The sequence below is a fragment of the Culex quinquefasciatus genome, chromosome 2 (genome assembly GCF_015732765.1).
Source record: "Culex quinquefasciatus strain JHB chromosome 2, VPISU_Cqui_1.0_pri_paternal, whole genome shotgun sequence".
NCBI classification, from domain to species: Eukaryota; Metazoa; Arthropoda; class Insecta; order Diptera; family Culicidae; genus Culex; species Culex quinquefasciatus.
Genome location: NC_051862.1, coordinates 207,391,529 through 207,404,631, shown reverse-complemented (window position 1 = coordinate 207,404,631; position 13,103 = coordinate 207,391,529). Strand labels below are relative to the sequence as shown.

Sequence of the window (13,103 nt, the reverse complement as noted above, 5' to 3'; positions counted from 1 at the left end):
ATAATGGAATTTTATACTTTTTTTTTATTTCAGTGGAAAGTTTAAAAGTAATATTATGTAAAGTACATTTTTATCAAAACCATCTGCTTGTCTAAATTCAAAAGTTCTCATTTTAATTTCAATTTTGATCACTGAATTGAAAGTTTGAAAATACAAAAATTTAAATAACATGCCATAATCTAAAAATTTTAATGAAAAAAGTTTTTTTAAATGTATTTTACACTAGTTCAGTTCTTTTGCAATCATTAGTTAACAAAAAATGAAAGATTTGAGGAAAACAATTTTTTAACAAAAAAAAACTTTTTGCGGTACTGTACATCGAAAATTTTCAAAAATTCTAAAGATTTTTAAATAAACCAAAACATGTTAAAATTTTCGTTTTTTTCTTTCTTGGTTTTCAGGACTGATTTAAAAAACTTTCAAAAATATTTGAACCAGCTTAAAATATTTTTATGTGAATTAAACTTATATTTTTTTTCTCTCTATAAAAGTAATCACTCTACAAATTTTTCAACATTTTTAGTAAAAATTCAAAACCAAACATTGATATAAAAATGGCGTTATTATGGACTTATGGCAACTGAGATGTCATCAAAAATTGCAGAACGTCGAAAAAATAATTTGCTAAGAAAATTTTTAAACCCCTGCAAAATAAATAAATTTCTCATCGATTAGAATGCTCCAAAATGTTTACCTCTTATTTTGAATAGAGCGAGATCAAAAACTAGACACCAGACTAGATTATTTTACTTTCCTTTAATTTCACTACCGTCCAGTAGGTATTATGAAATACAAAAACTAGACGAATTTGAGATGTACAGTGTGAACATGTTAAAACAAAATGTTTTTGCTTTTCTTAACATTTTTTAAACTCGATTCCTCACTGAGTAATAACGAAATGGTGTCATAAATCTGAAGCAATCAAACCTTACCAAAATGGACATAATTGGTCAACCGAACCTTAATTGCGCCGAAAATTTCTCCATCCTCTGACGTGTGCGCCCTCGACGTCCAGTCGTCGTTAAATTCAGGTTATCTTTCAATCAGCCACATTTAAATCCAACCCAATCGACACCCCAAAATCGGAAACCCAAAACTCCATCCAATTTCCATGTCCAACCAACAAAAAAAAACGCAAGCAGTTCCGATTTATTTTTCGCACCATTCACTTTAAACTGCTGCGTACTTCCCTCATCTTCTTTTCCTCCAACTACCTACCCATTAATTGAATTTGCTCCACTTTTAATAAAACGAATTAATTTTCACTCAATTTTAATTATCCACTTCCCATCGCAGAGATGTGTGCGATGCTCACGCTCCATGCTCGAAAAAAAAACGGCTCCGTGACGACCTTCCTGATCCAAAACAATTTTGCATCAAACTCTTCGGCAAATCTCCTCTGCACGTGAAAGTTATTGCACCATTGACTGACTGACTGAAAAAAAAACCTTCATAATCCATCAACCAAAAACAAGATAATTACTAGTCTCTATTAAAATAGCTAAAGTAGCTCTGCCAGAAAATGCATTCGAGTACGTTCCACACACACAAATCGTGTAATTATTATTAGGTCAAATTTACGTAGTTTTTTATTGTTGTGTCTAGCAGCGTGCCATGACGTGCACGTGTTCCAGCCAAAAATAGCAAAAAAACAAACACACCTCAACCTCCTACCAGCACCTACCTTGCCCCCAAAAAACTACTTTGTTTTGCTCAGTTTTGCTAACCTTTATTGTGTGTGTACTCTCGCCCCGCCTACTACATCGCTCGCTCGCGACACAGCTCCCAAAACGTTCAAATCGTCCTCCGACTATGTTTCTGACCTGTTCAACATCCAAATAGCGCCCCGACCGATGAAGAAGGATGCCTCGACGGCGACGCCGGAAGCCAGCCCGCAAAAGAGGTAATTTTAGTCGCTGCTGCTAAAGCGTTGTCATTTGCTAAGTTCTGTTCTTTTTTTTTATCGTACTGAACAGCCCACTGGACATTCTGACCACCAGTTCCACCTACTTCCAAGTGTCGGAACCGAAGGCCAAACTGATGACGCGCTACAGCCGCGAGATGACGCTGATTAACGGCGACTGCTGTGATCTGACCAAAAAGAAGGTAAGTGGGGGAGTTTGGGATTGGGCGTTGTTCTGAAGATGGGTTGACCGCTGTTGGGGATCATCGAATCAGCAAATAAGAAAAGAAGATTTTTTTTAATAAGAGTCTTTTCAGAGTATAAAATTCAAGCCGAACTTTTTAATATGGGATAAATACACATTTAAGACAATTCTAAATGTAAGACTAGATTGAAAAGTTCTTATGTGTTTAATGCAAAAAACAGTAGAAATCTAACTAATTGATTCCGAGATATCGTCAGTTAAGTATGAAGACTAAGGCTGATGCAAATATTTTTCAAAGTTTTTGTCCCTCGGCTCTGGCCGGAGTCGAGGGAAGGCAAAAGAAATAAAAAAAATATCCAAATTTAAATAACAAGCCAACATAACAGTACGATTCGAATCATTGAAGCAATTATAAAGTAAATACCGTAACTTACGAAGTCCTGTTTTTTGCTGACGCTAAAAAGGGCGATAGTAAGCAATCTGTCGAGTTCAGAAATTGTTTAAAGTTGATCAGAAGTTGTCCAAGCCTGGTTAACCTTAAAACCATCCGAAATGTTAACCCAATGTTAAACCATTTTTGATATAATTACAAAATGGTATTTCATAAAAAAATTACAATTTTGACAAAAATTTAAGATTTTTTTTTGTAAAATCTGTACTCAAAAAACGAAATTTTCAATGGAAAAACTAGTTTAATTAATAATAAACTATTCAAAACACATTATCATTTGTTCCTATCCTCACTCGTTATGAAATAAGACATTTTAAGCTCTGTTAAATGTTTAAAAAAACTTCTTGTAAAATTTGTTGCTATTTTCAATCTAAAACGGAATTCTAGAATTGAGAGTAATCTTTCGAGAAGGTAGAAACTACTAAATGATTATGCATTTAAATTGATTTTTGGAAAACACCATTTTTGATTTTCTTTATTTTTGTTTGTTTTTCAAGTTATATCAAAGGCTCCAGATTCTGCACCATCCTAAACATTGGTACAAGAGATGCCTAAAACATATTAAAAAATTGTTAAATAAAAAATAAATCTTATTTTGGGAATTCCACTCTAAGAAGTCAAATAAAAAAACAGAAAATTTCTGAACATAGCAAATCGCTCAGAAAAACCTTTCCCGATGTACAGGATTTGTGACATTTACATTCTGAACTCGCGGAAAAAACGTATTTTTTTTTTTAATTTTCGAAATATTTTGATTTGTTTAAGGGACCCTTTGCGCTACATTTTAGGATGGTTCAATTCAACGCTAAAAATAAATAACATTTTTTTCCATTTGAATATAAAATCCAGGTTAAAATATGTATCATTTGATTTGTTGGTGCAAAGTGTTTCACCGGAGATAAAAATTGTTGAAGAAAAAAAAAATTGAGTAAAACTAAATTCTTACAAAATTTTAATAATATTTTTTGATGAAAAAAAATGCAATCGAATATCACATTTTTTAATAAACTGCGCCGTTTTCAAGTTTTACTCTTTTCAGGCAAATTCATCAATTATTAAGTTTTCTGCAATTTAAAGAATCCTGAGCATCCCTGCAAAAAATATTATTTAAAAGCTAGCAAAAACTTTAGTTGCCGAGATACAGGCTTTAAAAGCTTGAATTTTGTAAAAAAAAATGGGTAATGAATTATTCTAAGTGTCATCTTATGGAACATTAAGCTCGACATTTGAAATCGTTCAAAATAAGTGATTTTAGCCATTTTAAAAGGTTACTTTTCGAAATTCTTCGCATAGAAAAGAACAGATAATTAAACAAAAGTTACACTTTTTAACAGTCAAAATCGAATCAATATGAGGGGGGCAATACATTAAAAAAAATTCATCCCAAAATTTTAGCTATAACATCTCAGCAAGCCACGATCAACAAAGACAAAAAATAAAAAATATAGTAAAATTTCTCAGTTTTTCGAAATCATTTTGCAAGGGTACTTTTGCTTCATAATAGTAGTTTATGCAACAAGTTGCAAAAAGAGGATTTTTTCAGCACGAGTCGTACATTTATCCAACGAGGTTCACCGAGTTGGATAAATACGACGAGTGCTGAAAAAAAAAAACAAGTTTTGCAACGAGTTCCATACAACATTTTTTGCAATTCCGAAAAACAACCATTGAGTGAAATTTTAAGTCAAATTTTCATGTATTTGTCAATAAATCGTTTAAATCAAAACAATGTTGAAAAGTGTTACTTTTCGAAACAAGTGCTGAAAAGTTCAACTTTTCAGCACCCATTTCAGTGCTGAAAAGTTCTACTTTTCAGCATTCAAATGGGTGCTGAAAAGTTGAACTTTTCAGCACTTGTTTTGAAAAGTAATACTTTTCAATGTTTTTTTATTTAAACGATTTATTGACATAAAATTTCACTCAGTGTGTGTTTTTTGGAATTGCAAAAAATGTTGTATGGAACTCGTTTCAAAACTTGATTTTTTCAGCACTCTCCGTATTTATCCAAATCGGTGAACCTCGTTGGATAAAAGTACGACTTGTGCTGAAAAAATCCTCTTTTTGCAACTTGTTGCATAAACTACTATTTAAATTGCGAAAATTGAACAGTTTTTGAAAAATTTCACCTAAAATTGCCTTAAACTTAAAAACGTTATACTTTATCAAAAAAAAGTGAAGAGTAATTTTTGATTGCAATTTTTTTACATCAAAGAATGATTTTTGAAATTTTGTTTGACAATACTTTTGATTTTTTCAAAAGTCACAATTATTTCATATTCAAATTTCCGGTACCAGACTTTGCACAATCCTTAACTCTAGGGCAAAAGATGGATTGTTTAGTCCTCTAAAATATATTTAAAAAATACCTGAATTTAATAGTACTAATAGTAATAGTAACCCTCCCCACCTTTTAAAAATTAACCAAAAAATCAGAGGGTAAAAATGTGGTTTAAGGAAAATAACAACTAAATTGAAATTGTTGAGGCGATTCATTGATAACTATTTGCAATACATTGTATAACAATGTATTTTTAATCAGTAAATTAAATGTAAATATCCGATTTGATTGACTATTCAAAAATATTTGTTGCATATTTTGAATCCTGGGATTACAGATCGAATAAACACAAAAAATATTGTAAAAAAACTTAAATTTATTGATATGCAACTTTTTGGTAGTGGCATAACTTGCTTCAAAATTTTGAATTTAGCTTAAATTTGTTTTCTTTATTTTCGGAATGATTTGTTTTGCCCCTTGATTTTTTTGGATTTTTTTGTTGAAAAAGATAAAACATTAAAAACAATTTGCTCAGACTTATTTGAAAAAGTACTAAAATGTTATCTTGGTACGGTTAAGTGTAAGTGTGTAATGTAAGTGAGCTCAAACTTATCGTTAAAAACCTCACGCAATCAGATAAAACATCACGACACGCATTCGGTTGATAAAGATCACACACAAAAGCCCTTGTCGACTTGAACCACTCAGTTTGTTGATCTTGGATCTTAGTGTCTCGTGGTCAACAATGACCTCTCGGGCTGCTGCTGCTTTTGTTGAGATGTTATGTTTGACAAGAAGTTTTGCGTACATGGACAAATATTTTGCAATCGTCTTCTCTCCATCAGCGACGATGGCTTCAAGTTTTTTGAGAATTTTGAGAAAGGCAAACATCAACAACGTTCACACCACTGTTGCTGGACAGGTGAGGTTTGCTAGGGTGGTTCAATTAAAAATTTTCATTTAAAATCTTTGATCTTTTTTTTTTGGTTTTGATTGATTTGGTTTATGCCAAGATTTATGTTTCTTCGACAGATTTTTGTAAACGACCACCCTAACTTCACGGTACCCTTCGAAAAAAAACGACGACATTACAAGCGCATTAGAGAGGCAAATTAAAATCGCGCTCGGTGATGTGCTCTTGATTTCCCACTCTATACTGTTGACGATCGACAGGTTGGCCGATCTCTTCACGTGGGACTGCCGCCGGGGCGAACGTGGTTTATTTGCGATATAGGGGAACAGCATCTTATTCCAGCGTGCCTCTAATGTTGGCAGGTCAGAACTTTGACATTCAATTAAAGCTAATTAGAAGCGTTTTCAACTGAAATCGAGTGATAAATAGCTGAATAAGAAGTGAGCAAGCAAGTTTCTATCAAAAGTTTTGCAAAATTAGTTGTTTGAATAGTGGAAATCAGCAAATTGGATGGAGTTAGGAGCGAGAGCTTAACCTGCCAAAGATACGAGAATTTCCCCTACTTGAGGCGTCGTGATTAAAAATAATTATCACTGCTCTCCGGTTGGTGGCGGCTTTGGTGCTTGAGCACGGTCGGTTTTCACTTGGGCGATTTGAAGAATGTGCGATTCTTCACTGACTGGATGAATGGATGTGCAAAAGTCGTCTCTTTTTCGTCGATGATGGTTTTGTGGGTTTTGGAAGTGCGGTTGACTGCCTTCTTCTTCGTGGTCGGAATGTCGATTGCCAGTCGAGGGCCTTTTCCGCGTTTTGTGGCGATGGGTTTGCTGGAGGATGGCATTGGTTTATGAGACGAATAATTATAACGTGGTGGTTGGATTCGGCTCACTCTGCAAACTTATTTTTTTTGTATTATCATTTGTTAGGTTAATTTTAAATTTGATCAATTATAAAAAAATTAAACAGCTCAAAAATTTAGGGAAGATTTGTTTCTTAAAGATTAAGAATAAGTCAGATAGTAGCCAACTATTCGTATCGATACAGGGCTCAATCTTACCAACGAATGGTCAGAATTCCAAAATCCGGAAAAGAATATTTCTGGAGTTTTTTTTTTGAAAAGGTCCAATAAACCAAATTTTCAGTTTTTGCTTTTTGGGTGTTTTTTAATACCCCTGACTCAAGGCGATTTCAAAAACACCCAAAAAGCAAAAACTGAAAATTTGGTTCATTGGACCTTTTCAAAAAAAAACTCCAGATTTAAACTAAAGTTCTTCTTTAATAATACGTTCAGAACTTGAAACAGAAAATGGTTTATGTATGCGTACTTAGCTTCCTGACTAAAAAAATATGTTTTTATCTTAAACTTATCTTAATATTGCAGTAACGCAAAACTGTTTATTTTATAAAAAAAAGGTAATTGCATGTTGAATTCTTCTTTTAACCCTCTGATGCATATTTTTTCGATATTTTGATTTTTCTCGTATTTAGGAAATTATTTTGTTCGTTGGAGAACTTTACTTCTCTTGTTTTATGTTTTTCTTGTTCATTTTTTATTTGAATTTAACTTGTTTAGTTAATGGTTATTTCTGATGATAGCTGACTTATTCTACCACCTTTTATGATTACCCTAAAGGCAATTTTAGTTTTTTTCATGTTCTTAAGGCTGGTACAAATATTTTTAAAAGTTTTTGTCACCCCCCCCCCCTTCAAAATTGGCCCGAAACATCAGGGGGCAAAAAAAATATTTTTACAATAAACTTCAAAATTTCAATGAAAATTCATGTGCAACCAGCTGAAATCAAATTAAAATACATTCTTCTGCGTTTAAAATCATTTTGAGCATGTTTGGGTTTATTAAAAAATCTTAAGATTTTTTGAAAATTTTCGATGCAAAAACTTTTTTTTCGATACAATTTTTGTTTTTGTCAGATCTTAGATTTTTTGAAAACTAATGATTGCAAAACAACTGAACTAGTGTAAAATGCATTTTAAAACACTTTTTTCATTTAAATGTGAAGACTATGGCTTGTTATTTAAATTTTTATATTTTTTCCCCCCCTTGACCTCGGCCAGGGCCGAGGGACAAAAACTTTTTTAAATATTTGCATCGGCCTAAGTAACTTTATGAAATTTTGCTGCATAATATTTTTCACATACCAATGTTGACACCAAAAAAACATTACATTTTGAAAACATTGTGAAAGTCACATAAAACAAGTTACAAGTTAATGCTCCATGTACCGATGAATTCTTCAGTCCCTTCATACTTCGATTGTCTTTATTCCTCGATATTTTCTCTTGATTGAAAGATCTCTTCCTCGACGGTCCCTTGCATTCTATTTGCTTTAAAAATCTATTCCGGTTGTCAATAATTTTACTTTCTCATGGCTTGCATAGACATTTTTCTTTGCGAAACGAAGCTTTGAAGGGTGTTTGACATTTATTTGTTTTTTTGTTTGCTGGACGTTGCCATGATTCTCTCCTATAGCTGGTCAGCAAGAAAAAACAAATTTCAATCGAGTCTTCATTTTGCATCGTTCTGTAAACTGATGCTTCTTTTCCTCTACGGTCCCTTGGATATTGACAACCAGAGAGTCGACTGTATGGCTATTTCAAATATTTTTAAATTAATTGTCACTTATTGAAATGCTCTTGAAAAAAATACAATTTAAAACTTCAATTTTTTATGAAAATAAAATAAACCAACGCAAAGTAATTTACAAGTTTTTTTGAATACAGTCCTGACTCAATTTACTGATGGTATTGAAAAATATTTCACTTTGATGATCGAATCACAGATTGTTTTTCGTTGTTTGATTTAGAACTTTTAAATTCAGCATGGCAGCCAAAATGGCGGTGATGAAATATTGCAAAAAATCATTTTGTTTTTGAATTGGCAATCAAATTTGAAAAGTTAAATTTGATTCAAACAGGGTCACAGAACTTGAATTTTATGTTTAAAGAAAGAAAATAAAAAACGAATAAATTTTTATTTGTCCATCAACCTACAGATGATTGAAAATTTAGAGTCTGGATTGTATTCAACTTATTATAAAAATACGCTTAAGAACTAGCTTACAAATTTAACTGAAAAAAAAACTTAACAGAACATAGTCAATTTCAACCTACGCTATGAGTGCCAATGCAGATCAGATCTTTTCTTGGAGCAACACGAGAAAAGGGCGCATAAGCATTTTGACGAATTCTCAAGCTTCATTAAACTTTTTCACAAAACTAAAAGTGTTAAACAATAGCTGGCATCCCAAGCTACATATCAACACTTCGGGGTTAGTTGCATAGTTACTCGTTGTCATGGAATTTACAAAATAGTTGCAGCTGTCAAAATGGTTATGCGTCCTTTTCAATTGTTGCTCTAGTATTAAAATATAAAATCAAGTTTGAGTAAGATGAGCTGATTGTTAGTGTCCAAGGTAACGTGCCAGAAGTAATAATCTATAAGATTGATCAAAGTATGCTGATTATAATGTACAACAGTCATGATATAAAAAAAAATATTTTCAATAGATTTTAAACCTCCTTGCCCTGATATAAAGTGCAAACTAACAGGATATCGTTTCAATAAAATTACAATTACTACAAAAAGTATCACAAATTCAATAAAAGATTTAGTTACGCTGATATTAAAAATTGTAAAATATCAATGAATTTATTTAAAAAAAGGATCTTGAGGTTTAAATTCTAATAAAAAGGTCTATAATTTCTATATTACTAACAAAATCAAATGGTTTCTGCTCACACCATCGTTCAAGTCTCCACCAACATCAAATTCTTCCCAACACACTCCCCAAAAGCAACCTAAACACACGTGAGTAGGGGTCTGTCTCTCTCGTTTCTCTGCATCTGCACCACACCACCATCATGGCATGGCATGGCCCTCTTTGACGAGACAGCGTCGCGACGACGTCTCTCAGTTTTGCTCCAACCGTCGACACGTGATGAAGGTGGTCGCGTTTTTTCGCGTCACTCTCAGTGAGGAAGTGGTTACTTTGTTTTTTCCCCATTCTTTTTCTCCACTATTTAATATTCATTAGTGTGTGAGCGCGTGTGTGTGTTAGCAAATTTTTCTCGCGATGGCAAAGATCAGTCGGGATCTGCCGGCGACAATAATAGTGCCAAATCAGCAGCAGAAGAGAGAAAGAGAAAATAAGTGGCATAAACAGCATCCACAACAACAAAAGACGACGACGACGTTGTCGGCGAAGGGAATTTGCACGACGAGAAGAGATCAGCTGGTAAAACATTTCATTCAGTTTTTGTTTTGAACACTTTTAGTTTGGGGCGTTTGGGGTGGTCAAATTAGAAGCATACGAAGAAGAAGAAGGAGTGGGTGTGTGCGATTTGGCATGCAAAATTTTTAACAATTGGTGCTGAAGAGTGTTTCAGTATTTGAGGTTGGTTTTACCTTCAGCGCGTAAAATACTTTCGGTTTTTAAGACTTGTGCCGTCCGCTGCTGCTGCCTGCTACAAGAAAGTGACTCATTTATGATGAGATGGAAGATTGCTGTTGTGTAATTGTTAATTCGATCCGGTTCTGTAATAGTGCAATCATAATCATCTAAGTTGGGAAAAAGTGTTGGTGGTGTTTTCTTGGAATAATGTTGGATTTTCTGTAGTAAGTGCGAAGGAAGGCCAACTTTAGCGAGCACTTTTCTGGTATTTTTAAATGAAATATTCTGTTTATCTTTCATGATGCGTTAATTTTGTATTTCTCATATTTTTTCAATCATTCTTTCTACAGTGTAAGTAATTTCAATAAAGCTGTGTAGTAGTTGTATTAGGAGAGCGGAACGACTTTCAATGGATGTTAACAGTAAAGCCATTGCAAAAGGAAAATTAAATTTCCGAAAAATGTGTTATTTTAGAGCTTGGATGTTCTTCTAAGAGTTGGAAACTGTTTTTTGTTTGGAATATATAAATATTTGAATGTTACAACATTACAGTAAACAACATTTTTTTCGAAAGCTGAGTTTTTTCGAAAACTGAGTTTGATCCTTTTGATCTATGTTACATTGTTTGGCTAATCACGCAATTTTTATGCCAAAGCAGAAAACGCTGTCTCAGAGGTGTTAAGCACAAAATATCGTATACAAAATATACATCCGAACATTGTTTTTTATGTTAAAATCCAAAATTCCTCAAAATTGAAAAAAACATTGTCAACTTTTTGATTTTGGCCTCATTAAGGCCGCTGCAAATATTTTTTGAAGTTTATGTCCCTAGCCTCTGGACAAAGTCGAGGGGGAATTAATTTTCAAAATATACATGTATTGAAGAGATTTTTTTTCGCCGAAAAAAAAACTTTTTGCGGTGCACTGGATTTTCACAAAACATGAAAATATTTTTGATCGATGCTTAATGCATTTCTTATTGTTTTCAATTGGTTAGACTTCACTGGTTTTTTGAAAAAATATTTTTTTTGTCCTCTCATTTTTCGGACCGATTTTGATGGAGAGGGGGGGGGGAGGACTTAAACTTTGAAAAATATTTTCAACGGCCTTATTGTCTCTATCATATTTGCCCTGCCTCGTATCATTTTTCATAATCTGAAAAAAAATGTTTGCAATTAATAATTAGTAATAAATAGTTCGTAAACATAAGCTTGAAATAATTCAAGAAATTCATTACAATTAAACAAATGCCCTTAACTAAGCTGATGCAAATATTTTATGTACGTCATTTGAATTTCGTTTTTTGAAATCGATTTCAATTTCAATTTTATTTTTTGAAAACTTCAACAAATTAGTTGAAAAATATCTGCTGTGATTTTGCATGAAAAATGCAATTTTGTTCATTTGGAATTTTTTTCGTGATTTGATATTTTCGGCAAAGTTATGGAGGTTATGATGTAGATTTTAGGAAGAAATGAGCACGAAAAAAAATCTCTATTTTTTGTAATGTTTTAATACATAAACATTAAAAAACTTTACCCCATTCGAAGTTCCTCATGGTACTACGTTTTTATTTCGAATAAGTTTTTTTATTGTAAAAAGGTTAGGCCGTTGCAAATATTTTTTGAAGTTTATGTCCCTCAGCTCTGACCAAAGTCGAGGGGGGGGGGACAAAAATATAAAAATATAAAAATTAAAATTACAAGCCTAGATTTCAACATTTGGATGAAAAAAAAAGTTTTAAAATGCATTATACACCTGTCCAGTTGTTTTGCCATCATTAGTTTGCAAAATATCTAAGTGTTGACGAAAATTTTATTTTTTGCGAAAAATAATTTTTTTGTGGTGCATTTGAATTTCATAAATATTCAAAACATTTTTAAACAAGCTTAAACATGCTAAATATGATTATCAATGCAGAAAAATGCATTTTAGATTGTTTTCAGTTCATTAGACTTCTATTTTTATGGAAATTTTGAACTTTTTTGGATTTTTTTTTGCCTCCTGTTTTTTCAGACCAATTTTGAAGGGCGACATAAAATTTGAAAAATATTTGCAACGGCCTTATTTGAAAAAAAATATAATACAAATAGAGTCAATTTTTTTTTTAAATTGTTTGAATTTTAGTTGGCAATCGATATGTTCTCTAGTGAAATTTTGGTAAAGTTCATAGTTTCACTATTTTTGGGTAAAATTTGTCATTTTCAATTTTAGTAAAAAGTGCCAATTTGCGTCCATCTCTGGAAAAAAATATTTTTAATTGGCGGCTGACAAAATTCTATGCATTTTTTTTTAAATTTATTGTCGATTTTATTTTTGGTAACTGAGATATGGCCGTTCAGAGAAAAAAATTGGTAAAGTTGATGTTGATGAAAATAATAATAATAGTTGGACAATTTTAAAATTCCGTTAGGGTGGTACCATACAAAAAATAAAATTAGACATTTTCTAATTATCTAGAGTTTAATGAAATATCATTTTTATTTACAGTGCTAAATTTCCCCTTGAATGCAACCTGATGCATACAATTTTGTTTGCACTTTTTCAACAAATTTTAGTTTTAACGTTCTATCTTTTTTCCCTTGAAGTGACCGTATCTTTTGACTCTGAAAGTGCTCAGAGCATATTAACCATTCCTTAAATAAAAAAAAAAAACAAAACTCCAACAAAGTGAATTTATAGGTTTGCTCAGATGTGTTTAATATAAATAGTCGTAAAAGGCGTAAATTGCTATGTATAACATTTAATGTCTTCGTCAATGTTGATTAAGCTGGCGTGCAAAAATGCAAAAAAAAAATTCTTGACGCATATTTATTAGAGTGTAACAAAATTGACTTTTTGGCGGGCATTCAAGGGTTTGTTCCGGTGGGCATACTGAGGCCAAATCCCAAATATGAGCTTGATTGGACGCAACAGGAGCTGGCGCTCCGCCCTTCAATTTTAA

The 13,103-nt window shown here is 32.4% G+C and overlaps 1 protein-coding gene across 3 annotated transcripts in view; it reads left to right on the top strand.

The window, feature by feature from the left end:
• Positions 1–13,103, top strand: part of LOC6046544 (protein Shroom) — a 402,522-nt gene that overhangs the window by 385,707 nt on the left and 3,712 nt on the right. For all 3 annotated transcript variants that reach the window (XM_038256568.1, XM_038256567.1, XM_038256569.1), the window contains 2 exons: positions 1,783–1,903; positions 1,977–2,106. In XM_038256568.1, coding sequence (XP_038112496.1) covers positions 1,783–1,903; positions 1,977–2,106 — 251 coding nt within the window. The remainder of the gene's footprint in view (positions 1–1,782; positions 1,904–1,976; positions 2,107–13,103) is intronic.